The sequence below is a fragment of the Ascaphus truei genome, chromosome 2 (genome assembly GCF_040206685.1).
Source record: "Ascaphus truei isolate aAscTru1 chromosome 2, aAscTru1.hap1, whole genome shotgun sequence".
In the NCBI taxonomy this organism is placed as follows: Eukaryota; Metazoa; Chordata; class Amphibia; order Anura; family Ascaphidae; genus Ascaphus; species Ascaphus truei.
In genome coordinates this window covers 442351752-442368951 of record NC_134484.1, presented here as the reverse complement: position 1 = coordinate 442368951, position 17200 = coordinate 442351752, and the positions used below count along the sequence as shown (strand labels likewise).

The 17200-nt window shown below is 41.2% G+C and overlaps 1 protein-coding gene across 1 annotated transcript; it reads left to right on the top strand.

Moving 5' to 3' along the window:
- The first annotated feature begins 411 nt into the window (after positions 1-411).
- INSIG1 (insulin induced gene 1) lies at positions 412-16252 on the top strand. Its single transcript, XM_075587868.1, has 6 exons — positions 412-620; positions 2171-2516; positions 6969-7093; positions 7791-7957; positions 11879-11978; positions 12110-16252. Exons 2-6 carry the CDS (start codon positions 2189-2191, stop codon positions 12137-12139), a joined length of 750 nt encoding a protein of 249 aa, XP_075443983.1. The 5' UTR covers positions 412-620; positions 2171-2188; the 3' UTR covers positions 12140-16252.
- The last annotated feature ends 948 nt before the right edge of the window (positions 16253-17200 follow it).

The window sequence follows — 17200 nt, the reverse complement described above, 5'->3', positions numbered from 1 at the left end:
CCTCCGTTTCTGTCCCAGGGAAGCAGACACGTTCTTTCCTTTGAAAGTTAGCGCGAGACCCTGCGCGCGCACAACCTCCCCTCCTCCCATCTCTGCGCGCCTCTCAACTCTTCCCGCCCCTTTTTGGGGGCTCGCGCGCGTCTCCCTAGTAGTTTTGCTTTCGCCTGCATTCAATGCACGGCGGCAGCGGCGTCGTTGTTATGATTTTTTTTAATGGCAAATGAGCGCGCGGGGAGGGTTTGTGGTGTGTCCCCTACGTCATATGGGCCGCCCGCTGCCGATTGGCTGCCGCGGCCTCACCAGACACGCATGTTGTTTTCGGTCGGGGCAGCTGCAGGCATTCCCCCCCCCTCCCTCTCTCACTGATTCACATAGGGGGAGGAGGAGACATAGGGGGAGGAGGAGCGGGGCATCGGAGGACAGCGGCAAGGAGGGGCGGGGGGAGCCTGGGCAGCATCGGCAGCACATTACACCTCCGCCTCATATTTAAGGAGCCGCCGGCTGTTGCTGCGCAGGAAATCATTACAGAGGGAAAAGGGCAAAAGTTGGTCAATTCTGACAGCTTCTGTCTTCCGCTGGAGGGATCATACACCGCGAGTACCCGGAGCTGGGCAGTGCTGGTGGGTATGAGAGGGTACTGGGAGTCTGGCTGTTTCATATGTCTGGGTAGTGCTGGTGGTTTTGGGAGGACACTGGGAGTCTGGTTGGTTCATATGTCTGGGTAGTGCTGGTGGTTTTGGGAGGACACTGGGAGTCTGGTTGGTGCACATGTGTGGGTTTGGGTGGGCACTGAGTGTCTGGTTGGTTCACATGTTTGGGTAGTGCTGGTGGGCAAGGGAGGGCACTGAGTGTCTGGTTGGTGCACATGTGTGGGTTTGGGTGGGCACTGAGTGTCTGGTTGGTTCACATGTTTGGGTAGTGCTGGTGGGCAAGGGAGGGCACTGAGGGTTTGGTTGGTGCACGTGTTTGGGTAGTGCTGGTGGGCAAGGGAGGGCACTGAGTGTCTGGTTGGTGCACATGTGTGGGTTTGGGTGGGCACTGAGTGTCTGGTTGGTTCACATGTTTGGGTAGTGCTGGTGGGCAAGGGAGGGCACTGAGTGTCTGGTTGGTGCACGTGTTTGGGTAGTGCTGCTGGGTATGGGAAGGCATTGAGGGGTTGGTTGGTGCACATGCCTGAATAGTGCGGGTGGGCAAGGGAGGGCACTGAGGGTCTGGTTGGTGCACGTGTTTGGGTAGTGCTGCTGGGTATGGGAGGAAATTGAGGGTTTGGTTGGTGCACGTCTGGGCAGTGCTGGTGGGTATGGGTGGCAAATGGTAGTCTGGTTGGCATACAGTTCATAATAGTGCTGGTGGGCAAGGGAGGGCACAGAAGGGGTCTTGGTGCTGAACAAAGTAAACATTGTTCATCTCGGGTGTAAAATCCCAGAGAGATTTTGAGATTGTAGAACAAAAATTGGCATTTTAATGAATTAAAAAAAAAAAAAAAACCTGGCTTCAATGAGATTTACATTGAGGTCGGTGAGACAGATGACACTAACACCAGTCAGCCTTACTCCAAATGACAGCGGCAGACACAAGCTTAATGAGATCTGACTGGTGTGTACAGGTACATTCTCCGAGGCTTTCAGTGGTTTGCAGTTTCTTGCTCATGGGCTATTAAAATAGTTTTCTGAAGAACTGGGTTATTGCTGATTATTATATTGGTTGGTATTAAGTATGACTGTTCCATAAAATGACTAGATTTTTTTATTTTTTTTCTGTTTAACATTGGGTATGGTTTCTTACATAGGATGACCCAGATGTTTGTGCTGATGATATTGTGTATAGCTTCTTAATGGGGTGATGTGTCAGCACTAATCCAGGTCCTAAATAATACCTCTTACATGGCGTGATCAGATGTGTGGTCTGGTTTATATGTTGAATTGCTCACTCAGTAAAAACACTGCACAATCATATCCCATAAGAGAATAAGGGGATGCCTGTTGTACTGTAACTGAGTAGGACTTTTCACATGGGAATATTAAATGTCAATGGCTGGTTATTTTTAAGTAGGTGTTGGATCCAATCCTTGTTAATCTTCAAGTGGGTTCTTTTATGTAATGTGATTTAATTCAACTTGATTTTCCTTCTTTGTATGGACTTCTTCTTTTTTTTTTTTTTTCCCCTCCAGTTACCTAGTAATAAACAAATGCCCAGATTAGAGGACCACTGCTGGAGTTGCACCAGGGGAAGGAACAAAAACGGCACAAAGGTTAGCACTTGGCTAGCGCGTAGAGCTGGAGCAACCATGTCCTCCCTGAACTCCCACATCGGCCTTGCCTACAGCACTCTAGAGAACAGCCAAGGCCGCAGCCTGATCCGAAGAAGCCTGGTCCTCTTTGCTGTTGGTGCTTTCCTAGCTTTGGTGCTTAATCTTCTCCAGATCCAAAGAAACGTGACCTTGTTTCCCGAGGAGGTCATCGCTACCATTTTCTCCTCTGCTTGGTGGGTTCCCCCGTGCTGCGGCACTGCAGCTGGTGAGTATTCTTCAAAACCACTGATTGAGGAAGAATTGTCCAAACATTTTTACTTGGTGGGAGTTGGTAGATTAAGGCAGGGGTACTCAACTGCAGTCCTCAAGCCCCCCACTCCTCTCCCCAACAGGTCAGATTTTAAGGATATCCCAGCTTCAGCACAGGTGGCTCAGTCGAAGACTGAGCTGCTGATTGAGCCATCTGTGCTGAAGCAGGAACTGATTGAGCCACCTGTGCTGAAGCTGACCTGTCGGGAGTGGGGCTTGAGGATTGGCGTTGAGCACCCCTGGATTAAGGTACTGGACTTCATATTCAATATTAACTAGTGGATTTACATGAAGTCTTGGATGGGATGACAAGATGTTTGTGCTAGTTAAAGCAGTTATGCGCTCCAGAAGCCGTGTAATTTTCGTATATATATCTCCCCCTGAATGTCCCTTTAAAAAAAAAAAATCTCTAGTTTCTGAGGTTACCATGGTAACCTTTAGACTGCAATGGGCTCTGTGGAGAACTCCGTTTTCTTCCTGAACACTTAATATTTCAAACACGTATACCTTCTGAATGGAGAATCAGATTGAAAAAATAAAAAATGCGTTGGGAAAGGTAAGGAGAGACTACTTGCATTAAGAGCTAATTACAAAAAATGGCAATCAGTGTGTACTGCTGCTTTATTATGGAGTATGGTTTCTTACATTGGGTGATCAGATGCTTGTGCTGGTGATATTGGATATGACTCCTTACATGAGGTGACTAGGTGTCTGCACTGATCAGTAATGAGTATGACTTCTTGCATGAGGAGATCAGATGTCTGTGCTGGTATTGGAAGAGGATGCAAGCTTGTGGGTCTCTTCAGCATTAGGCTGCAGCCATAGTGCACGCGGCATGAACAAAAAAAATCAGCCAATCAGGCCGGCCATACTGCGCACGCAGAAGCGCGACGCATGGCAGGATTTTGAGGAGACAAGAAATAGATTTTTCGCACGACGGCTGCGTCACTTGAGCATTTGAGCCAATGAGGGCGAACCAGCCTGGTGGCGTCACAGCAACGCCTCCCCATCGCGCGCGTCAAAGGAAGACAGAAATGGCTCAGCGACAGCCGCGCAAATCTATCTCCAGGACTGTTGTGCGCACACTTTGTCCGCAGCCTTAGACTGCGTCCCCGCCAGCGCTGAGTGGGCGGCGCTTGCAACGTTAACTTACATATATGTAAGTTCCCGCTCACGCGGTGCGCATGCACACACGCTGACCCGCGTTCGGCGCTTCCCAAAACAAAAAACCTATACTTCCCCGCGCACTCAGCTGGCCTGCAATGCCGCCTTCCCTTCCCCCTGCGCGCGCTTGCGTAAATCGGAGGACACCCGGCGCTCATGCTTGGAACGCTCTCCAAGCATGAGCGTGCTCAGCGCCAGCGGGGACTCAGCCTTTGAGGTACCAAAGCATTCACCACGGACCGACAAGAGGATTCATAGGTTGCCACTGACTTACATGACAGTTAACAAGGGGTCGAGGCCGAGGCCGAGCTAAGATACCATTTATCAGAGCTTAGTGACTATCCCCCTAAGTGCTCCATTTTCCATACTTCAAGAGTAAATTGGTCTATTTTGTGGCTCCACTTACCAACTAATCAACAACACTGATCTTTGAATTGTACCCTTTTGTTTTAAAGCAGCCCTAGATGCTTTATTTTACTTCAGGTTTCCAATATTAGAAATTGTAATGTCTGCAGGTGAGTGACAGAGTGCATCTGTATTGTGAGCGACAGTACTGGTAAATACCATGGCTATGTGAAGTAATACATTGATTGAGGACACAGAACTATTAGCACCTCCTGAAGTAAAGGGTTTTTAGCTGGAACATTAGAGACATATTGTCCACAATATGTTTTTATGTTTCATATGAAATGAAAGATTCTGAATAGGCATTAAAGTATTTGTTAAACGTTTTTGTAAATAGTTGATCCCTTTTAAGGGCCTTTTACCCATGCTATATGTATGAGATTTGGAAAAATCCTGAGCGCCTATAAATCTTACACCAGGTGTTTTGTGTAGCGACTCAGTGCTGACTGACCTGTCAGCCACTGCTGCTTTGCAACAGCACAACCTATCCTGCTTTATCAGCATGAGGATAGTTTGTGCTGTAACCGGACACGGTGGTGACTGACAGGTCAGTTTCCAGCACTATACCGCCTAGTCCGCCGAAAGTGGTGGTGGAGCAGCGAACGACGGAGCGAGGAGAGCAGTGGCAAAGCATTCTGTTACCATACCCAACCCCGCTCTCATTTTTGCCTGTACACCTAACTTGTGGCATGGACAAAGGGTGTGTGTGATTGTCTGACTCACAAATAGACACAGAGTCATCAACAGGAGGGGGGATAGTACTTTCTCCCCCACCAGCCAAAATTGTGACTGGCTGAGAAATATTGAAAAATGGTGTACACCCCAGTATATAACACATGTTAAACATCTGCACACAATCTGACAGGTGAATGTTTAAATACAGTACAGGCATACCCCGCATTAACGTACGCAATGGGACCGGAGCATGTATGTAAAGCGAAAATGTACTTAAAGTGAAGCACTACCTTTTTCCCACTTACCGATGCATGTACTGTACTGCAATCGTCATATACGTGCATAACTGATGTGTTATTTACATGTGTAACAGGCTCTATAGTCTCCCCGCTTGCGCACACCTTTGGTACAGGTAGGGAGCCGGTATTGCTGTTGAGGACGTGCTGACAGGCGCATGCGTGAACTGCCGTTTGCCTATTGAGAGATATGTACTTACTCGTGAGTGTCCTTAAACCGGGGTATGCCTGTATGTAGGATCGGCAGTGTATCTCATTCCCGCATCCTTGCAATGAGTCAGCTTAACCTGTCCCGTGTTTTAACACTAAGAAGGAGGAAAGCATCCAGCCACACGGTCCTGCACAAAAGGTGATTTATTTAGCAATAAACACTACCAACGTTTCGACCGCATAGGCAGTCTTTATCAAGGTGAGAGCCTATGCGGTCGAAACGTTGGCAGTGTTTATTGCTAAATAAATCACCTTTTTTGCAAGACTGTGTGGCTGGATGCTTTCCTCCTTCTTCGTGACTTCTTTGGGGTAGTGTAGGGTCTTCCCCATTTCCAACGTACTGTAACATATGTTATAATTGTGTGCCAGTTATCATGTCTGTGTTTTACTGTGTTCTAACACTGCAATGCATTTCTGTGAGGGCCTTATGGCAATAAAAGGGATAAATGACCCTCTGTGTATCATTTTAGTATGTTGCGCTTTCTAACATCTGCTTCAAAGTGCTACATACTTATTCTAAAGGGGTGAAAATACAAGTTGTCTTATTGCAATTCTTTTCAGAAAAACCTGTAACCCTGTCCATGCATTGCTAACATATGCCGCACTGTGATGAAATGCCCTTTTAAAGCTTCGCTGCTACATTGTCATTATTGAGGCAAGAGACAGTGAGGGACTTGATTTTCAATCTTCATGTACCATTATAACTACCTTCTAGGTGACGGGCACATCTGTGCTCCTTGTTGTGTTTAATATTCCAAAGTTTAATTGAGGCTTTGTAACAAGCTCGAATACTTTTTGGTTTAGCCCCAAAAAAACGCGCCCTTGCCCTTTTTGCAGCTATTAGACAGGAATCCTATATCTGCATTAGAGCTGGTTTTTCTGTTTATTCCAGACGCCTGCCTGGCATACTCTAGATAGCACAGGAAATGTTGTCATAGGTCTATCGTGTTCTGATTGGTCACCCCTTAAACTGGTGAGCTGCCTGGCTGGGACCTCATTGGTCACCTTGTTTAACATACCACACTGTCTGAGAATCGAAAACAAGGAAGTGATCACGAGTTAGAAGGGGAGGAGGAGGAGGAGGGGGGGGGGGGTTGGGTACAGCTGCCTGCCCTTAACTATCACAGACCTGGGGAAAGCCAAATAAGGCAGAGCAGGGTCACTTTAGGTTATTTCCTCAAAGATATCATGCATCTCAGATTTAAAGCAGCAGTTCAAGCAATATCCTACATGTGTGTTTTTTTTGTTTCTTTTTAATAAATCAGTTCTTTACTATGAGAAAATAAACACATTGCATTTAAAAAAACTTTTTAAAGACCTTTTTAATGTTTCTAATGTAGGAAGCATTTCCAAAGTGACAGCCCCCTTCCGATAGGCTCTGGCTCTTGAGCCCGCCCTCTCTCTAGCAGTGAACCAATTGTATCTAGTAACTGCCCAGTCAATCATATTCCAGGATTACATTTCCCATAATACTGAATTAAATAACCCTGAGCAAAACGATTGATTAAAGGAGATTTCTGCAGCTAAGCTAATCACTTGTCAGTGTGCAGATTGTATTGATGCACATATTGAATGGGGAAAAAAATATATATTTTTTTAAACGGCGGCTCTAAATGTGCATAATAATGCATTATTTCACAAACGCTTTTGTTTTCCAGCTGTTGTGGGCCTTCTGTATCCCTGCATTGACAGTCGTCTTGGAGAACCACACAAATTCAAGAGAGAATGGGCCAGCGTCATGCGATGCATAGCAGTTTTTGTTGGCATTAACCATGCAAGTGCTGTATCCTTGAACCTATGTTTTGTTAATAACAACTTAGAAAATGTAATGCTCAGCAAATATAGTTTAAGATAGTAGAAATTGTTAAAGTACAGTTTTGATAAGCAAGTTTTTATTTGAGAATTATGGTTTGTTCGTATTCCGTTTCAGAGGCATTTATTTATTCAACCACTATTCCAGTGTAACTCTAATAGCTTATTTAATGCACTTTGGTAGCTGCAGAAAGCTTCATTCAGGGAAAGGTATAATATTAATAAGAACTCAATATATACATGAGTAAATTTGAGGCACTGGAAAGTATGGTTGATTTTTATTAAGATCACATACTGGATATGCTGCTCAAGTTACACAAGTTTAGGATTTAGATTGTATTTGAAAACGACACCTTCACAGCTCTGTTCCCCTTCAATATAATATAATATCAATAGGTTTCCACTAAAAGAATAGTAGTTTTATGGGGCAGACTCTCAGTTAAGTTGTATGTTATCTGAATAATAAATGTTGGTGTACCTATAGGAAAATCTGAAATAAGGAACATGGAATATATCTGAATATAATGTATGACAAGTTATTAGAAGATATATGGAAAAATTACATCACAGGTGGACACTGTTGTCTCAACAGCTATGTATCTTTAAATATTTTTTTTGCTGGAAAGGCGTATTTGTTACATTTGCCTTAACTTTTTTTTTTCCATTAGAAACTTGATTTTGCCAATAATGTTCAACTATCTCTAACACTAGCAGCCTTGTCTTTGGGTCTGTGGTGGACGTTTGACCGTTCCAGAAGTGGTCTTGGGCTTGGAATTACAATAGCCTTTCTTGCAACACTCATCACCCAGTTTCTAGTCTACAATGGAGTTTACCAGTAAGTAAAATGTCTAAACGTAAAGTCATGGGAGTCCAGGACTAACATACCAGGGATCAACTCACCAGACAGACCAACAGCTAATACAAGTGCATTTATTGGTAAACAATATAAAACATACACTCCCAACTGGTGTAACTAGGAAATACCCTGCAGGCCTAGGTGCAGGGACCTCTGAGGAGATTTTCCCAGTTCTGCTTCCACACAGCGATCAGCAGGCACTATCAGAGACCCCAACCAACACACACAGGAGCCCAGAACTCTGGGACCTCTAAGTGGAACAGGCTCTGGCTGGAACTGGCTCTGGAATCCCCACTAGAACTAACAGGGGCCTCCCTCTCCACTTTTATACCCCATGGCACAACATAGATACATTTGAGAGAGAGTGTAGAGAATCATGGGAGACATGGTAATTTAAACTTTTTTACCGGGATCCTTCACTGAGCAAAACAAGTTAGTAAAAAAATTGTCATTTATTCACTTAAAATAGACCTACATATACATCGCCACCGGCGAAAGTTATATTTCGCCCGGCGGCGGCAGTGCAGGTTTCCGGCCATTTGATTGGTTCAAGGGCTGTCATATGAGGCGACAGCCCTTGAAAAATCAAATTTTGCCTGCTACCAGTTTTTGAGACGTCGCTCCGTCGCATTGGCGCCGTCACGCCTACTATAAGCGCACGCGGCGGCAATGCATTTGTTTTTTGGGCGTCGTCGCCGGCACTATAAGCGCGGCCTCAGGCTTCTCAAAGTTTGGGTTGGGGCAATGGTGGTCCGATGACTTCCATTCACCCCAGGACATGAGTAGTTGAGGCTAAATCCGGTACCCAAATGGCTTTCACACTTGGCAACCTCTGAGGCTTTCATTTCCGGGACCCGAGCAGACTTTATGGCACCAAGCTTGGTAGCCACTTGGGCTCTCGGAACTCTGGACCTGGAAGTCCCAGCTCATATACTGTGCACAAACATATACACACTTTAAACATACTGTTTAATAACATATATACTTTATACTTGTCTAAGTCTTATGGTTATGGGGAATAGAATAAGAATCTTGCACTTTATTCCTACTAGCCATATTCCCCACACACTATACTAAGTGTTTAGCTTAAATTTTTAAAACTCCTTGCAACCTTATGTATGGTTGGGGTATCCCCAGAAACTCTATACCAGGTTCTGGGTGATCTGGGCATCCCCTCTTAAACTAGGGACCCCTTTACTGTTCCAGGGATACCACACATCCCTATGCCCCATTTACCTTTCTGGTCTGTGTTGAAGCAGGGAATCCTAGCCGTGAGTCTCGCAAGCGTTTGCACCGGCAAAATCTCCCCTTGAAATGTGTCTCAATGTATCCGAGAATCCGACCTGATTCCCAGCTAAATTTTTGGGGTCTCCAGGAACTGTGGAACTTTCTAGATACATTCTGACAACACTTTCTCTGTTAAATTCCCATTGAAACTCATAGCCTAGCAATCTCTGCTTGCTGGCACTCCTGGAAAGGTATAAGCACAACAATTCTTTATTGTCGCACAATTTTACAGAATGCATTAACAATCACTGGGCTCAAGAGCTGACACTCTCGAACCCCAATACATGGATCAGAGGTAACCAGACGAGCTTAACCTTTATCAGTGAGCCTGGTTACCCCCTCGCCGTCACAGAGTTAAAGCTGCAGTTCAGGCAATATCCTGCATGTGTGTTTTTTTTAATAAATCAGTTCTGTAATAAGAAAAAATACTTTTAGCATTTTCTGTTTTAAAAAAAACAACTTTGAAAGACCAATTTTCTTGTATTCTATTTTAACAAGCATGCTTGTTCCTATAGCAACGATTTACATTCCCCATATTTAAAGATGTCGCCAAACTTTGCCGATCAATAGACGGAGAACGAATTGACCGGCAGCTATGCAGTTCTTTAGGTAATTAGAGATTGCCCACATGAAACTATTGAAGTAAAAAAAAAAAAAAAAAAATTAAAAAAGACTGAACTGCAGCTTTAAGGTCAGGTGCCTTCAATATGCCCCTGCCCCTGATTGGTAGGTTGACTTGCAACATTAAAAGAGTTGCATAAAGTATTACTCGCAACATTTCCGTCTGAACACAGAATTATATCACATAATACAAATGTATTACTGACAGGTCGGGGTGTGGCGGTCTTAACTTTTATTAAAACCAGCCAAATCTACCCCTACCGTCACACATAACATTATAGAATTAATGTAGTTCTTAGAAATTGCAAAGAACTACATCGGCTTGCTTTTCACATCTATAACATCAGGCTTTCAGAGTGTTTAGTAAATTAACCTGATTTTGGAAGGTAACTCCAAATGCAACATCCCGTGTGAGATACCAGTTGATTTCAAAAGAGATTTTTATTTTTCATTGCCTTTTAACAATAATTTGTATGCAGTCAACTGCAATTTCTAAGTTCCTGAGGCATACCTGCATGTGGTGGTTTTTTTTTCTTTTGTGGAATTGTGTTTTTTTTTTTTTTCCTCAACTTTGTTTTAATGAATATCTTATTTCTCCTTAGAAATTATGTAACTTGCATTTTTAATCATTAGGCAGCAGAGTTCTGAATATGTAAAGCAGTTTAACTATTATTATTATTTTTATTTTTTTAAGTTTCTGCTTTTAAAAGTAGTGTACTGTATTAGTTAAGCAAAAATAGAAATCCTGCCAATAAAAAGAGAGAACTGTAATAAAACAACAAAGAACTAGCATTAGGGAAGGGCTGGGTAATGCTTCAGTGTGTTCTCGGCCAATACATAATAAATGTGCATATAACTTCAATTGCAATATTTCAGTATTAAATGGCTTGACATTCTAGTAGCAGTATTTGTTTCGTTGTAAAGCATCTGATGGTGGTGGACAATGGTTCTATGTTTTGTACATAAACATATTGGCTTTACCTCAATATTTATTTTGAATAGTCTTGGAATGCCATGACATTGTTAATCATATTTAACTTGCCATTTGGATTTCATTTGAAATATGAATTCGCTATAGTAGTATTATTTTTCTCGCTTCTGCTTTATTACCATCATTCAGGATTACACAATAGCTAATACCGTACCACACATAATATCACTCCTTCCAACACTAAAGCGGCAGATTTTGGTGACCTATGAATGGGTACACAATACAGTATTACAGTTAAATGGTGCCGATTTTATACATTTTTCTTTTTTTTTTTTTTCTTTTTTTTTTTTAATAAAACAGGGATATTTATTCAAAAAAATACTGATGAATGTAGTTGATCATACACATTAGGCAAAGCAAATGTGATCACTGTTTTTTTTTTTTTTTTTTTTTATAACTTGTATTTTTTATTTTTGTGAAAATACAGCATATATACATCTTATTTCCAGTACTGTGACATGCATTATTCATATCTCTTATGTATGGTAGCTGTACACAAACATTGTCATCAAAAACAGAGTTATAAGCAACTACATAGACTTAAATAATAAATAAACATAACGTAAAATTTAAAATTTTTCTTTTTTTAATGTTTAGAATGTTCCTATGACATTCATTAACTCTGGCTTCATCTCGGCCTTCTTCCATTTGTTCTTTTTTTTTTTTTTCCTCTAGAGCAGTGATTCTCAACTCTCTGCAGACCAGTGGTTTCACCAGATTTTTGAGGGACAAACAATGCATTTTTACACGGGTTAACTCGCTTCATTTGGATATGAATAGGACATTGTTTGGTTTCTTTAAAATGTAGTCCATGGCCGTGAAGAGAGGTTTAAGAACCACTGCCTTAGAGGGTCCTACACTGCAGCCTCTTCTGATCTTAGAAATGTTAAGAACACACATTGGATTCCAACATGGTGATCATTTTCGTATGCATTATTGTGGATTTTATAAAGCGCCTATACATTTTGTGGGTTGATCACCGTGCCTTTTGCTCTTTATAGGTATACATCGCCAGACTTTCTGTACGTACGTTCTTGGCTGCCATGCATATTCTTCTCTGGAGGAGTAACTGTTGGAAACATAGGACGACAACTAGCAATGGTAATTCACATAACACAATTTTATTTTCTAATAAAACTAAGATTGTTTTGTTTAATAATCACATGTTTATTAAAAAATTATAATTTATTGTTTGGGATATATTTGCTGATCTTCCCCTTCTTTTTGATTAGTTACCAACAGAAAAAACACACACCGACTAGATGTGCATCTGAAATCGGCACCATTGCACATGGAAAAGAACGTCTCCACTGCTGGAAAAGTTTTGCAACGCATTACTGAGTAATAGCCCATAACCTTCCTTCCAGCTGCGAAGACGCTAAAACATGAAGGCTGTTGCTTGTTCGTTATTGATTCATTTTGTGGTGTGCAGGGGTTTTGTTCCCTGGATAATTAATACATCAAATCATTACATTTTGGGGGCAAAGAAAAGAATCCCTCTCAGAAAACGACTTCTCTTCACTAATTACAACAGACTTGTTTTTTATCTGCTGGCACTGTTAACCTAATCCACCAGTACAGTGTCAAATCCTATCTGGCAGCTTTACAAGTATTACGATCCAATTTGGGCAACTGAAACTGCTTCTACATTATGAAGCTTTGAAAGGTCTGTCTTCAGACAGAGTATTGTATTTGGATCTGTGTCCAGGGGAGATATAATATGTGGAAGGTGCTTTAAAAAAGGATGAAGTGGAGTTTAATAGGAGTTTATTTATCCAAAATATAAAATAAGGCTGTGGGTAAAAAGATTACATTAAATATCACTTTAATTATGTCAACTACTAGTGCTGCTTGGAATAGCACTACAAAAAAATGGCTCAACAGTTCATATTCTAACATCCAAGAATAGGAAAAATCAGAAAATGATTAGCATGGCCACAGTGTCACATAATTTAATTATAATGTCACTTCAGGTTTTTAATGAAAAATGTTAGATAGTGGGAAAGTTAAATATCAGATTGCAATCCCATCTTTTGTCAAGCTTATTGCCTTAAAATGGTAAAAATACTATTTCTGGGTAGGACCACATTTAACCTGCAAAATTGAAGGGATGTTGCTGTAGTATTGGAGCAACTGAAATCCTAAAAATGAATTGACATGGATTTCTGGTAGTGACACCACTGGGAGCCAATCACACAATGCTTGGGGCTAATCTAAGCAACATGAAATGATTAAGCAATGATGGAAAACGTAGAAACTCTATATTCTCACATCTGATTTAAGTTTGTTGGGTTCCTACTTTTTATTTGTCTGTTGTAGTTCTTGGTCCTCCTAGGAAATCATTACATAGGAGTTTATTCAATCAGCCTGAAGCGGTGCGATCGGCTGAATCCTCTCACTGACTTGAATGAGAGATTTTGTTTTTGTTTTTTTCCCACCCGTTTTGGGGTGTGACCACTATCGGCTGCTTTGTGACTTATTGAATTAGCCACATAAAACTTGTAGAAAGCAAGACCGTATTCTGTCACCTGAGCATTTGTTTATTGTATGAAAAAGGAAAATGTAATCTCTAGCTACCCCCCCCGCCACCCCACAGCCTTATTAATATTTGCAGTCTGTGACTGCCTTGTAAAAACAAAAGTGCATTTGTCACTTCATTGAACATTTTGTTGTGTTTGAATATTCAATTATATTGGTGAGCACAAAGTATTCACTGTAAGCATTTAATTACATCTAGACCAACTTCAATTTAAAGAGTAGAGGAGATTAAAAAGTCTAAGTGCAATGTGTTAAAAACCTTTTTAAAAAAAAATGAGCCTGGTATTCTCTTCAATATTTATATACTCTTTTTGGTACAATTCATCTGAATTTACTTTAACCTTGTCAGTGCTAAGCCTTCTCTTTTATTGTAGCATTGTTCTGCAGTATATTGAAAGCTTGTCTGGTACTGGAGAGGTTAATTCTCCTTGGAGAATAACATTCGGCAATCATTTCTTAACTAGCATAGATGTAACTGCAGCTTTCATCGAACTATATTTAGAAATACTCCATTTGTGTCTGAAATATAGATGTGCATTTTATTTTGTGTGGGAATTTGCTATTTTTAACTTTTATGCAAGGAAACCTTGCTTTCAACTCTTGCTGCAAGATGAATGCAAATCTGATTTATAATGCCTGTCAACAAAAATGGTGTCTTTGTGGCCTTTTGTGTATGTTGTATGTTAAAGCCTCTAGAAGTATCTGTAATTTCAGCAATTAGTTCACTTTAGTAAGTGTTAAATTCTGTGACCATCGACCACTGCAGAAGGCTATGGAATATTATACATTGAAATACGTGTTCTGTAAATAGGTACTTATATTTTTTTTAAGTACAAATAAAATAAGTATTAAACTATAGGAAATATAGAAATCGGTAGCCTGCGCTCAGAGAAAATGAAAAGAGAATAACCCAAGAGCCAAACAGTATAAAGAAAAAAAATGAATATATTAGCTCATGATTTAAACAACGTGAAGTAAATTAAATGAGCCATGAACACTAAAATAAACAACTCATTTGGACACAGAAAGCTGAAATATTTCAGAAAGTACTTACCTGCAAGTTCCACTGTATAACATGTAGAAAAAAAATAGAGCAAAAGATCAGGGACACGGCGTCCACCAAACAGAAAAGCAGTGTGTACCGGTAAACTGAAACAGGGTTATGTCCATCGTAATGGCGCACAGAAGTGCCGATACCCTGTTTCAGCTTACCTGTACACACTGCTGTCCTGTTTAGCGGACGCTGTGTGCCTAATCTTTTTGGTGGTTGGTGAAGTGGTTAAACTCTGAGGCTTTTTTGTTCTGTGAGGGAAGTACTTCATGTGGTATAGAACCTGGAGAAATGGGACTGATGATGGGGTTGTCCCCTCGAAACGTTGCTCCCCTTGTCACTTATTTTATAAACCTGTTTGTGTTTCCCCCTCCCCCCCCCCCACTTTTTTTTCCCTCGTGTGGTTGCTGATTTATTCCTTGGGTCACGGTCCCAGAGCCTTCTATGCGTACAAGCACCGCCCCCTAATGGGGCTGGGCCCAGTAAGTACCTTCGCGCGGAAGGTGCAGCCGCGCTGTACGCCAAGTTATTTTCAAAAGACATAGAAATTGAATTTACAGTTTGCACCGGAGGGATGGCCACGCCCCCGCCGGCGGTTCAGCCAATGAGGGTGAACCAGCTGCGTGAGGTCATGGCCACGCCCCTGGAATCTCCTGCATCTTCTCCCAGATCGCGGTGAAACGCTGTGCATGCGCCACCCCCACGCCGGGCACGTGGGGGTGAGGGCACACTGGGACCGCGGCCTTAGTGCTTGCATCCTCCTCTTGCTTTGCCTCCTGAGTGTACCGTTCCCATATACCAGCTTTATTTTTGCACCATTTTTTTATTTATTTTTTATACATTTTATACTATGGATGGAACTCACAGATAAATACTTTCTGATATACGGTATTTCATCTTTTTGTGTCTGGGTTAGTTCTCACAGTTTTATTTTAGTATTGCTGTCTCATTTAGTTTATTTCACTCTGTGTTGCTGTGTTGTTTTTATACCACTAACTAATATATACTTTTTTTTTTTTTTGCTTTTTTCTGTTTGTCTCGTGTTATTCTCTTTTCTTTGTGAGTGCGGGCTACTTATTTCTATATTTCCTATGTACTTTAGGGATTGAGGGGTCCCTCTGATAGCCCTCACCTCTGCTTATACATAACTAAACTGATATATTGGAGTGCTGAGTCTAACTATATTTAAGTATTAAACTATGATCACACCAATCAGCTGTTGGTTTAAAAAAGATCACATGTCCAAATACTTTAGACAGGTGTTTTACTGTAGTGTTGCTGTAAAATATCCATCTACTCTTGATTTCTACTGCTAAATGTTTTATATTTCAGCAGGAAGCCGATATTAGTGCTTGTACATTTTTTTTTTGTTCCTCAATCATGATTGAGTTTCAGGCTTGTATTTTTAATGTTATTTTAACATTTGTTCCTCTATATATTTCCTGATTTAAAAAAAAAAAAAAAACCCAAGCCAAATATATATATATATATATATATATATATATATATATATATATATATATATATATATATATATATATATATATATATATATAATATTTGAAAAGCTTGTATGTTGCCAACACTTGTAGCAAGTTTGTGAACCAAAGTGATCCGAGGTGTTTTTTTTTATTTTTTGTTTTTTAAGTGTTTAAAATTGCACAATGCTGGATTTCAACATTTATTTTGATTCTGTTACCAGATTATCATGTGTAGGATTTTGTGGTATGTATATAGATGTATAGATTTTTTTTTTTTTTTTAAATTAAAGGTTATGGTTATTTGACTTCTGTGTTTTCTTTTAACCATCCGGCCTAATTATTTATTTATTTATTTATTTTTTTAATTAATTATAGTAGGGTGATTTCAGGCACATACTTTGAAAGAGTTGAATGAATTGTGGAGTGAAAATAATTGCTGTTATGATCATGACTTATGGATGCCCCTCTTATCTCCATTTCTGTCCGCCATAATTAATGGACGCAACGCACATAAACGCCACACCATTTTGGGGGGGTATAAACACCACAGCTTTTTTCTATAACCTCCAAACCATTATGATATAACTTAGGGGTGCACAAACCAGGGGGGGGGGGTGCGCAAGATTATCTATGGGGGGCGTGGGGGTTACAGAGGCCCTGCACGCTTCCTGAAGGCATTTAAATTAAATGCCGGAGAAGCGGCAAAGACCTCTGTAACTCTCTCTTACCTTGGTTCAGACGTCTTCTGATGACGCATCACGGCAACGTGACGTCCTGACGCCAGAACGTTTGAGTCAAGGTAAGGAGGGGGCGCGTGGAGAAAGGGACAGCCGGCAGGGGGGGGCACAGGTGAAAAAGATTGTGCTCCCCTGATTATAACCAGTAACAAACCGAATAATGACAGACTGCCTGATGCTATATCTTAAGTTTACGCGTGATTAGAAATGAACGAACTGGTCTGAAACACTTTCCTAGATTATTATTTTTTTGTGTGTGGACCAAATCCAATCTCCCACACCTAAATCTGTCCTACAAAATACCGCCATTAAATCAATTGTGCCCAGACTTTTTGTATCCATCACTGAACATTTGTTGTGTAGTTTCTGTATTTTTAACATGTCCGCAGAATAAATTCACAATCTGTGTCAGTCTGTCCTCAAACCTCCCTCAAAATAAATTAGAGAGACATGCCTATGCTGAAAAAGGAGCACACCAGAGGTACTCTGAGAGATATGTTAATGGCTATGCAAAAT